This window comes from Spea bombifrons, chromosome 3, assembly GCF_027358695.1.
Source record: "Spea bombifrons isolate aSpeBom1 chromosome 3, aSpeBom1.2.pri, whole genome shotgun sequence".
Lineage (NCBI taxonomy): Eukaryota > Metazoa > Chordata > Amphibia > Anura > Pelobatidae > Spea > Spea bombifrons.
In genome coordinates this window covers 18353996-18366229 of record NC_071089.1, presented here as the reverse complement: position 1 = coordinate 18366229, position 12234 = coordinate 18353996, and the positions used below count along the sequence as shown (strand labels likewise).

The window sequence follows — 12234 nt, the reverse complement described above, 5'->3', positions numbered from 1 at the left end:
TTTCTTTCAGCCTATACATGTAAAGATCCTTTAACCTTTTCTTATAAGTTTTATCGTGCAATCCATAAACCAGTTTAGTAGTCCTTCTCTGAACTCTCTCCAATATCTATATCCAGGGGAGTACCTAGAGCAGGGGCGTCCAACGTGCGGCCCTCCAGCTGCTGCAGGACTACATCTCCCGTACTCCTCAGCCAGCCCCTTAGCTGAAAGAGCATTATGGGAGATGTAGTCCTGCAGCAGCTGGAGGGCCGCACATTGGATGCCCCTGACCTAGAGTATTTGGCACCCAGGGCGGATCCTGTATGTGGAACCCCCCCCCCAAAATCAACTGGGAAAAACTAGAAATCTGAAAACATAATTTATACCTACATTAAATAAGGTTAAATATAAACACTTACTGAACAGATATAGTACAGTATAATTCCTATCACTATATACTGAGCTAGACATTGATGGTGGTACAGCATAACTCACATCACTAGATACTGAGTCAGACACTGACAGTAGCGCAGCATAACCTCTATTACTATACACTAAGCCAGACATTGACATAGTAGGCATCTTCTCCTTTAGCATCCTGCCAGTGCCACCTCTGCCCTTGAAACAGCCTGCCTGTGCCAACTCTGCACCAGAAACAGCCTGCCTGTGCCAACTCTGACCCAGAAACAGCCAACCTGTGCCATCTGTGCTTACTGCTGTGGCGCTCACACCCAAGTTCCTGCTTCCCCTGCGCGGGAAAAGTGTTTCCTCACAGTGTGTGAGCTCCAAAGTGGTAAGCTGCGGGCTTGTGTTAGGTGGCTGTCAGGCCCACCGGGCACCCCCATGACGACTGGTACCCGAGGCGGACCCCTCCCTGCCCCCTTTAGGTACGCTACTGCCTATATCCTTCTGGAGATACGATCTCCACTACAGTACTGTGTACAATACTCCAAGTGAGGTCTCACCAGTGATTTTTTTCATTTTTATTCTTTTACTTATTTATTTTTACTTTTTCCCTTTGTGAGAAGAGAGAGAAATGTTGTTTCTTAATCTCTTCCCTGTGACCCCCCTGCACTGATTACACCGTGATCAGCGAGCAAGTCTCCATTGGCAATGCATTTGATCAGCCTGCAAGCGGGGGAACTGAATGATATCCCAGCAGGGTCTACTGACCTTGTAGGGAATATTCTGTCCTCCAGCTGTCATCGTGCAATTGGGCATTCCTTATGTGAGGGTGTACCATTGCTTGTGCCATGCTCTGAAATAGGTCTCTGCCTTCTGCTGACAGGGGGAGTCCAGGCTGTCAAAACTCTGAATGTCCTAATCGGCTTTATAGCACAGTTTATTATGACATACTGTACGTCTGTACGGCACAGAAAGGGGTTAACTGATGTCTCAACCTATCATATTCGTTATAATAGCTTTAAATTACACAAAACCAAAGTAAAAAAACACCCTAAATTTTATACATGTTTATTAAGCAAAGCATTTAAGTGGACTCATTTCTAAAAGGGCTGCTCGTGTAATTTATATCCTGAATTTCTTTTACGGCTAAGAAATTTTAATAAACCTACAGCTTTTTTTTTTGGTCAAACTAATTGCAATCAAATAAAATCATACCATTACATTAATCATATGGCAGTCTCCGAGTCTGATAAATTAGGTTTAATTACTATCATGGCACATCATTGTCATGAAATATTCAATCAATGTTAACGAGGCAGAAAATATTTTGCCCTGCTCTGTAAATATCCAAATGTAATACATCCCCCTATCAACAAAAGGTTAATGAACCCTCCATACATTGACCCGTTTTTACAAGGTTTAATAAATCAATGGGAGACAACAGCAAAGTTATAGAACCTACAATTAAAGCAATTACAATTTAGAACAACTAGAATAAGAGTGCACTGTCTCCTTATCTACCACAAACCAACCATAAAACATCAGAGGACCTGCAGCTCAGTAACTGCCCTTTAACTAAAACTCCCACCATCCTCATCCAGTCATTGACTATTTACAGATGTTCTTTTCCCACAACAGTGGGACTTATTCTCAAAAACCAAAGAGAACTATAGTAATAAAAAGTGTGAAGTATAACAGAGATGCTTGAGATGCTAAAATGTTTTTTTTTCTACCATCACCCTACCCCCAAAAAGTTTTTTTTTAAACTGTAAAGAAAAATGTAGATGCAGGACTGACCAATCACAATAATAATATTAACCAATTAGCAATAATAATACAAATTTGTATCAGTGAATAGATGCATATTATTATAATTTTTTTATTTACATAGCAAAATCATATTCTGTAGCGCTGTACAATGAGTAAACAAGACATGACAAGTAGCACATAACATAACAATTAGACTTACAGAAACATGTGAGTAGGGCCCTGCTTACAATCAGTATTATCTTTTATTTATACAGCGCCAACAATCAAGCCATACTGTTCTGGTAACAATGCAAAAAAATAATAAATAACTAATTTTTTTAAAAAGTCCCTTAGTCTTATCACTGCAAGTGAAATATTATAAATAAATAAAAACTATCCCCAAAGCCGATAGTATCAAACAATGCTGTTAATATAGGGTAATATGTAAGGTAAAGGATGGAGGTGGCCCCCTTGAACAGAAAAAACATGTAGGTAGGGTATGACTGTAATTAGGAGATGTTGCTGAACATACATTGGGCCATTGTTCAGCTGTGGCACCGACAGCTGAAAATACTACGATTGGGCCATGGGAATTGCTGGTTATGTTGGGTGGGGCTTAAAACATATGTCCAATCATATCTCTAGATTGTAAGCTTGTGAGCCGGACCCTTTCTACTTAATGTATCGGTTTGTCTTAGTGTGTCCATTCTCGTCTTGTCACACCCCTTGAATATATATATTGTATTAAGTGCTGCGTAAGTTGTTGGTGCTTTATAAATAAAAGATAATAGTAATAATAACTTTGCACTTACAATAGTTGACCTTACCATTAAGACCTGCCCGGAGACACTGACATTCCCACACATGCCTTTTATATATAAAAAAACAATGTTATTTTTCAGCTATTGAGCACCTAAACCCTAAGTTAAAAATATTTTTTAATCATATTACATTTTGCTCCCTTCGTATTTCCTCAGGCAATGCTTAACAATTGCCTATAGTCATGTGACAAAACCAATAGAGTACCGATAGTCTTTGTTGTCATAGGAACTGAAAAAACATTTGTGTCGTTTTTATGTGATTAAACCTACCGAAGTAAGAATAAAAAGACAATCATGTATAGTTTCCTTTTTTACGACGTTAAAACACTCAGATAACACACATATATTTATATATTTCACCCCATTTAAGTATAAAATACCAACATGAACTATTTGATACCCAATGCACAATTATTGATACAAATCTTGTTGACTTAACCCCAGTAATGAAACAGACATAGCAGATTTGTCAAGTAATCCAGCCGTGCCCACAAACAAATATTGATCACATATCCAACACACTTTCTTTTTCCTAACAGAAGGCGTTTGTTTTTTCTTTTTGGTTTCTAATTTCGAAGAGATCAGACAATGCTTCGCTTTGCATATGGGTATTCAAATGTAACTGGAATTTTTATCAGTCCACTTAAGAATAGCAAATACGTTCCGGCACTTACAATTGCATTCTGCTGGCTCTTACTGAAAGCTAAAATGTGACAGATGCCTTCACAGTAATTGCCAATCAGCCTTTGCACAGCAGCTGAAAACACAATATATCACTTTGATCTCCTTGGGTATGAAAGTATTCACTACCCACAAATCTGCATTACGAAAAAGGGAAAATGCATTTCTTTTAACAACTGCTTCCATAGAAGACAGATATAATAAAGTGAATACTGTTCATATTCATTCCCACAATGCCAGCGTCCTATAAACTATATATAAGGTATCGACTCATAGTACATTCTAAAAATGACACAGATAGCCGATGGACAATGTAGTTTAAAGGGGAACTTCCACCATACATTTATCCCTATTATCCAAAGGTTGTGAGGAAGATATTATCATTCTCATAAATAGAAACTTGATAACTTTTCCTGTTTTTCAAACAAATACCTACCCATGATCCTCTATTTCAGAAGCTGGCTTTGATCTGGAAGTCTGGAGATCAGGATCCAATTCTGGATGTGATGCCATAGGGCAAAAAGGACTAGTGTGCAGGGGCTCATAAACTCTCCGGGGGGCATTTACTGCTGCCCCTTCCCCCAATTAATATGTTCCAATGATCTAGAACTCGTCTGTGAGTCCGACTGCAGATGAGTGAGGGGAAAATATGCTGCTCTCAATGCCGCTATGGCAGGAATCTCCATTGGATCTGACAGCCTGCATACAATGTGTGACCAGAAGTGATATCTTCCAGTTATCATTCCTCTCTTGACAAATGCTGGCACCATCAAGGATATCAAATTATGTAGAAACTCAATGTCTATCAACTAAAAGGCAGTTACATAAACAGTAAGATAGACACCAATATTGTACTGGCCCTTGCAGCAGTTGACTGACATTGAACATTGTTGCTAAGTGTATAACTTTGCATTAAAACTCACCCACCACATGGCTGTCCTGTCCTCCAATTTGACCAAATCCCCTCGCAGGGAAGTAACATCTAGCTCAGATTGTATTACCTTACCTAATCTTGCATTACCTTCAAGCACTGATACATGGCTTTCAATGCTCACTGCAAGAGACTGTTCTATTAACAGCTCTCTGAACTTTAAGTCATTTTTCAATCCAGTTGCAAACAATGTTGCCTAAGCCATCTCTTCCAATTTGTGCAGTTATATTTTATGTGGAATTGAACCAAATGTGTTTGCGAAATCCTATTTACAGGCAACATGTTACTAAACAGATCCCTTTAGGGTGAAACCTCCACCAAATACCGCTGAAACACATCCATGAGGACATGTGAAATCAGTAATTCAGCTATTTTTGTAATACTTGACCTATTGCCATTTGTATTCAATTTGCAGGGACACCGTGTGATCGCTCTCTTAAAAGTGCCATATTGGAAGGCAGCATTCCTTTACCAAGATGGCGGTGCCCTTTCTGCAAACTGATGAGCTCCCCCTTGCTGGCTGATCACAGGCACTGCAGTCAGCAATACAGGGCAATGGAGTCCTCTAGATATAAAAAAATGAACCGTAGGAAAATGTTTAATTGCAAATTTTGGCCTTTTCACACACTTACCTGAAAGTAAACTACAATAAAAGATGTTTTCATAATAAGTACAGTCTGTCCGATGTGTGCATTAGTCTACTACAATGTCACCATGACCAACGACCATTGGATATTTCAGTATATTGTTCATATGTATATCAGAAAAAGGAAATTAATGTTAAAAATTGCTGTTTACTCACATTTTGCCGGCAGTTCATAACCGCATGTAATTTTCGCTTCACCAGTTCTGCAACCATGTAAAGTACGACACTCTGCAAACAGACATGGCCCCGAAGCGCGATGTATACAGCCATCCACTGCAAAGGTAGGGAAAAAATTAATTTGGGGAGTTCAAGGTTATAGTATCCAGTAACTAAGTATTGCCATACTGTGCACTTAATGGCACAATAGAAAAGCATAGAAAAGCATAATGTGTACATAATAACCAAGTATTGTTATCTTTAGCTAGCCTTCCAAACTAGGGCAGACATACATGTATTACAATGTCGAATAAGAAAAATGAAGTTTGCATTTCATGGATATAATTGCCTGTATAATTGCATGCTTCCAGTCTTATACACAAATTACATGACAGAGAACCTTTTAAAGATTTAATCACATAACACATAATAAGAATGATCTGGAAGCAACAATCAGGCTGCAAATGAATAAAGGCCATAGGTCATTAAAATAAAAGTCTTGAACTGCATGAATATGGTTTTATTAAATGTCAGGGTCTTATCATATTTTAGTTTTTATATTTTTATATACATTTTTAAATTTCTAAATGCCCAAATTGTTGACTATTTCCACATGAGAAATATTATACAAATATTAACGATTTGAATTTATAAATTATCTCCAAGGAATTTGTCGCTGTGAGGTTATGGTCTCAGACACATTAGGGTTTAAATACAACGTTTTCAACATTACTGAGTGATTTGCAATGTTCTTGACTGTACTTAAAGAAATGTCAAAATGACCCTTGAGGACTGTGTGACACCTCGTATTCTATACCAAAGCCATTATTTGTTATTGAACGGAAATGATTTATCCTCCTCTTGGTCAGACTAGGAAGGAGTCTTACAACCCATGCCTCCTCTGAAGTCACAATACAGAGACCGGGTGTCTTAATACACTGACCCTAAACTATCTGCATCAAAAATACCCTCAGCAATTAGGCATGATGGCTTCCTCGATAGAAGCCTTGCCCTATACAATAATATGAAAAAGAAATACCGTATTTGCTCGATTATAAGACGACCCCCCAAAATCTGAATATTAATTTAGGAAAAAAAGAAAAAGCCTGATTATAAGACGACTCTATAGGAAAAAAGTTTTACTAGTAAATAAATAATAATTCATGTAAACTATTTGTTTGTTTTTAATTTCCTTTTATTTACCAACCTGCCCTCCAGTTATGCACATCTGCCCCCAGGCATGCCTTATACCCTCCTATATGCCACTCTGTCCCATGATATGCCTTTTAATCCCCTATATGCCACTCTGGCATATAGGGGGTTAAAAGGCATATCATGGGACAGAGTGGCATATAGGGGGACACTTACATACTCAGACACTACCCACCCAGACACTTACCTACCCACCCAGACACTTACCTACCCACTGAGACACTTACACTTCCCTACCCACCCAGACACTTACCTACCCACTGAGACACTTACACTTCCCTACCCACCCAGACACTTACACTTACCTACCCACCCAGACACTTACCTACCCACCCAGACACTTACACTTACCTACCCACCCAGACACTTACACTTACCTACCCACCCAGACACTTAACTACCCACTCAGGCACTTCACTCACCGTGATGCCTCAGCAGGCGCTTGCTGCAGCTCCCGCGGGATTACAGCATGACGCTGTGTGACCCCGCTAGGCCCCGCCTCCTCCAGAAAATTGAAGAGGTCTGTGCAGGGACAGCGCAGTACCGCCGGGTTCCGGTCTTCTGGAGGAATCTCCCCAACCGGCTCTGCTTCCCCACAGTGGGCAGGCTATCCCGGGAAGGTATGCGCTTATGCAACCTCGGCTGCTGCCGGCACTTTCGCCGGCGCTCGGTGATAGACGCCGGCAGCAGCTGAGGTTACCATACAGGAGGATCCAGGTCCCCTGCAGCGATGCGGGGGATCTGGATCTTAGTCTAATAGTCAGACCTCATTTGAGGTCTGATTAGAAGACGACCCCGATTACAAGACGAGGGTTATTTTTCAGAGCATTTGCTCTGAAAAAAACCTCGTCTTATAATCGAGCAAATACGGTACATTACAATGTAAATTATTATTCATAGGAGCTACCGGTAACCAGTACTGCTATTCCTGCCCTGTAAAGACAACCCCATTCAGTCCCTGCCAGTCTCAACTCTTATGAATGTCTAGATAGACCAGGTATGTTCCATTAAGGCTAGGATGCATATCTACTGCTGGTAATCCCCCCAATAATATTACATATAAGAGGGTTAAGGAAATTGGTAAAAAAAATACATCAAACTGCTGTTCTATAATTTCCTACAAATAAATTATGGATAGCTTGTTCTTTGAAATGTTGTGTTTAAGTGAAGATGACAACCCAGCTTATGTAAATAGAGTAAGTAAAGCGTCGTAACCCAACACTCATATATCTGAACAGATGGTTGCCTTCCTGAGACTAATTCCAAGAATTTGAACTAAAAATCAGTAGGTTACATCACAACTAACCAAGGCATAAAAGGCTGCATACTTTTAAGAGTAGTTGCAACTAACGTATTATCCTTTAATTACTGAAAGTTGAAAAGCAAAGTCTATGGAATAACATGGAGCAACATGAGTCGCAACAAGAAAAGTGCCACCATTTTGGTTTTTGTCGTGATGTCCTTCAGTGGGTTTAGATAATGAACAGAATATACACATTCTTCCCCAGCATTCTATTGATAATAAATATTAATGATGCGGACGCCTGTTTGGTTTAAATGTGGTTTAAGGTCTTTATGCTACGATAACTTGGCCTTTTGTGAAATCAGTCAACTAACAGAGGAGAAAGGAATAGCATTAGGAGAAACGATGAAGTAATTTGGAGCTGGAAGTGAAAAATCGAAATTGAAAACAGGTGGGAAAAGCTAGAGAAGAGATGTGTTCTGCGATACAGCAGAAACGTAGAGAGGCAGGAAAGGGTGTTTAAGGAGAGGTACAGAAGCAGAAGAACGGTAGCGTAAAAGACACAGTAATAGCCAACTAAATGCAAATCAAAACATAAAACAAGCCAACGTCTAAGATTTTTGTAAGAAAAAATGTACAATATGGCAGTATTGGCTGACTTTGCAATGTAAAGGACACTATGGTAGACTATGATGGACCTCAGAATTAGAGAAGACCATCTTCTTCACAATAAACACAAACGGTACTCCTTGTAAATACATACAACTGTGTTACACTGTACAGAGCCTAAAGCATAATCAGTCCCATATAGACAGAAAATTAGAGGAAATCAGTCCAGGCAGAATTGTTCTCCGCGCATTTATATATCTGATCTACTGCATGTTTTAAATATTACTTCCATGTTTTTTATGTGGTGTATAACCTGGTATAAATCACCATTAATGCTATGTTTTTGTACCATATTAACCCAACAAACTATTCTGGGACAAAATTACAAGAACAGAGGACTCAAAAGTTCCAAAGAAATATCTCACAAATTAAATGACATTGCTAATCAGATGCTGCCCAGCAATTATAGACATCAAAGTCATTTAAACCCCCCCTTCATGATATTGAAGACGCAAAGTACTGCATGTTTAAAACAAAGCCCACTAGATTAAGTTAAATATGTGTAGTTTTAGGTCATTAACTGATAAATGTGCAATTGCAATTATTCATGTTTGATGCCATGCCAAACATGCCAGGATTGGAAAGAGTTAGGGTGGCAGCATGTTCTTCTTCATAGCGCACAGGACGGACATTACTGAATACTCGTATTTTTTGTAATTTTATATGTTCTAACAGAGAACAGGTCAGCTTCAGTATTTGTTTGAGGAGGGGCTGTATCTATGTGCTAAATAAACCTATGGAATAAGTTTTACATATTAAAGGTTCTGTTCCACTTCAAGGAAACATTGACTGAGCTTTCTAATTTGTTAAAACCTTAGCATTTCCTCTTAAGGTTTAATCACATAAAAACATAAATACAAAACACCATTTATATATACCGTGGGGAAACCTGTTCTCAGGATCTGCATGATTATTTCATCACATTAAAGGTGACGAGAGAGGAAGAAACATACATTCTGGATGCCATGTTACGTTGGTTTTGCAATCTTATGCATAAAACAACGTAATTCATTGAAGAACAAAAATAGAAGCTTCACGTATTTTCAGGGTTTAGTAAATAAATGCGTTTCAACAAAACTACATCACTCGGGGTCTGTTTTAAGTATGGAGAATATGGAAAGCCACAAATCATTGTTCTAATTAAGCATAGAAACCTTCTCAGATTAGAAAACATTCGGCCAAAAAAGCGATCTGAAGCGGTTAAAATGTTGTACACGAGTGACTTGTAGAAAATGTTACCTGCTAACCCCAGCAGAAGGCTAACAATATGCTGATTACCTGTCATCTCAATCGGTTCCTGGACTGGGGCGGCCGCCATAACTACATTATAATTATCTGTATGAATATAAACGTATTACATAACCCAATCATTCTAAACATGCAAGATGGATACAGAACTAGCATTTTTCCCTGTAATCATCCTTTATGCATATGTATAGACAATTGACAATTCCCATTTGCAGTGACTCGGTTATATGTCATAGTCTGATCATCTTGATGAAGGCCAGATGCCTGTTTAACAAGTTTTGAGACAGACCAAGGACATGTGTAAGAAAGGCCATATTCACTTATACAACAAATGTTTGGTAAGTGAAGCTGACATCCCTGTGCATTATGAATTCTGTCTCTGGTATTCTAATGGAACAGTCACATACTAAACAGTACTTTCCATTTACATATGTATATACTTGGTAATATATACAAATTAAGAAAGGTGTGCGTTGGTTTCGATGTTTAGACATGGTGAGCGACAAGCGAGACGTTCTTTAAAATGAACAGTGAAGCATTTTTTTCATGACTGTTCCTTTCTATGGGATCTATAAGACCCAATCTCCCTATACCCTGCAGAGCGTTTCTGCTGCCCTTCCCAGGGGCAAAGCAGGAGACCACAAAACCCAGCAGTGACTGGTTATCTGAATGATGAAACATGTCTTAGGGAACAAAAGGCAACAGAATGGCAACACAGAGGATAATAATAATAATGATAATAATAATAATAATAATAATGTCCATTTAAGCACTTACATTGCTAACTAGGAAATTCCATGTTCAACATTCAGAACATATATTATATTTCAAATAGGAGCTTAGCTTTAACATGCGTGAGCTGCAGCCATGTTGTAATTTAATAGCTTTTCTGCCAGTAATACCGCTATAACCTCATATTGTTTGATTTTCAAAGACTGTAATCCAGTTAGAGGGTTGAAATTGGACTTGGTTCATCTTTTTAAAGTGCATGTTATGGAAAACAGACAGACAATAACACTGTTATTCATGTCTTCCCAAATAATGCCTGATATTACAACCTTCGAAGCACCCTTTGTCGGTTTGCTGGACTATTTGTCGAAGGAAAGAACCACTAAGGATGAAAAATGGGGTGTAAGAATGAAGGCACCAACACTGCAGAAAAAAAAGGTATCAAAATCCCAAGGAAGCCAAACTCACACAAACAAAATGTATCTGATCCTAACCTACTTCTCAGTATATGTAAGTCAGTGGCAGTGTGCAGAGAAACGGGGGCAAACTGCCTGTTGGTGGCTAATGTCCACCAGTGCCATTTGCGGAGACTTCTTTCCCTTTACAACCATACCTGGGAACTTGTGGGCTCCGGCTTCCCAGACTGATGTCAATGGGTGTTCCCCCTGACGTCGCGAGAAACACCTCCATTTAAAGGGGAAATGGGCAGGGAGTGGTCGCCCGCGACCCGGAGGATGCGGTGCTTCTCCTGGAGTTCTCTGGGCCAAACTCGGAGAGTTTCAAATCTGAGCAGGTTTCAGAAGGAATAAAATCTGTTCGTTTATGTCAGCCATGTGTTGTTCAGTCTTCTCAGGTGTCAATATATACTTATTGTGATCCACTTGGAAAGTACACGTTGGGGTCAAGTGGGTACATGTTTTATGGGTTATGTGGGTTGAAATAGAAGATATTAACCCACAGGGTTAAGAAAGCTAGGGAGCTAAGGTGTTGGGCACATGGTAAATAATATTTTGCACTAAATTAGTTCTCCCAGCACAAATAAACTTGACATTACTTGAGACAACATTAAAAATCTACCTACATGCACATCATCATATTATAATCCTAATATTCGATATGGTATCATTCATGTTAACTGCATTATTATTATTGTTGTTGTTATTATTATTTTATTATTATTAGCAGGCACTCAAATAACATGTTTCCTGCATCAGTTCTAAGCATGTCTGGAAACCTTCTAAATGACCTGACTCTGACACTCTAGAAATGTTAACCTTTTAACAGAACATGATGAAGATTCTATGTAGTAACCAAATGGCTCTAATATCAGTCCTCATGGAAACCTTGACTTGTCATTAATTCAAGATACACCTGAGTCATCCAGGTATGGGTATAAGACATGTATAAAACGTTGTTAAGACATACTAGGATACGATAGATCACCAAAGGAAGTTATTGCAAATAACATACATTTTAGAATGCCAGCTTTGAATGCCTAGGCTCAGGGAATGCCAGAAACCGACTCCATATGTGGTGGCGTTCCATTAGTTCTATATAGCAATCGCTACACACAATCGCCATAAAACCATTCCAGTTGTGCAGTCTGGCCTGGTTTAAGTGTATCCGTAAGGCCTCTATTAAAGAGGAAAGCCTTCCTAGCCATAGATAAAATTGAATCAAAAGCAGAGAATGGTTACAATATTTTTGAATATTATATAGGGACATAAAACGGGTAGCATATAAGATAAAATATGTTTTACAAGTT

General features: G+C 38.9%; 1 protein-coding gene across 1 annotated transcript in view; it reads right to left on the bottom strand.

Moving 5' to 3' along the window:
- MACROD2 (mono-ADP ribosylhydrolase 2) overlaps window positions 1-12234 on the bottom strand; it is a 773797-nt gene that overhangs the window by 462812 nt on the left and 298751 nt on the right. The window contains exon 5 of the mRNA XM_053461358.1: window positions 5369-5485. Coding sequence (XP_053317333.1) covers window positions 5369-5485 — 117 coding nt within the window. The remainder of the gene's footprint in view (window positions 1-5368; window positions 5486-12234) is intronic.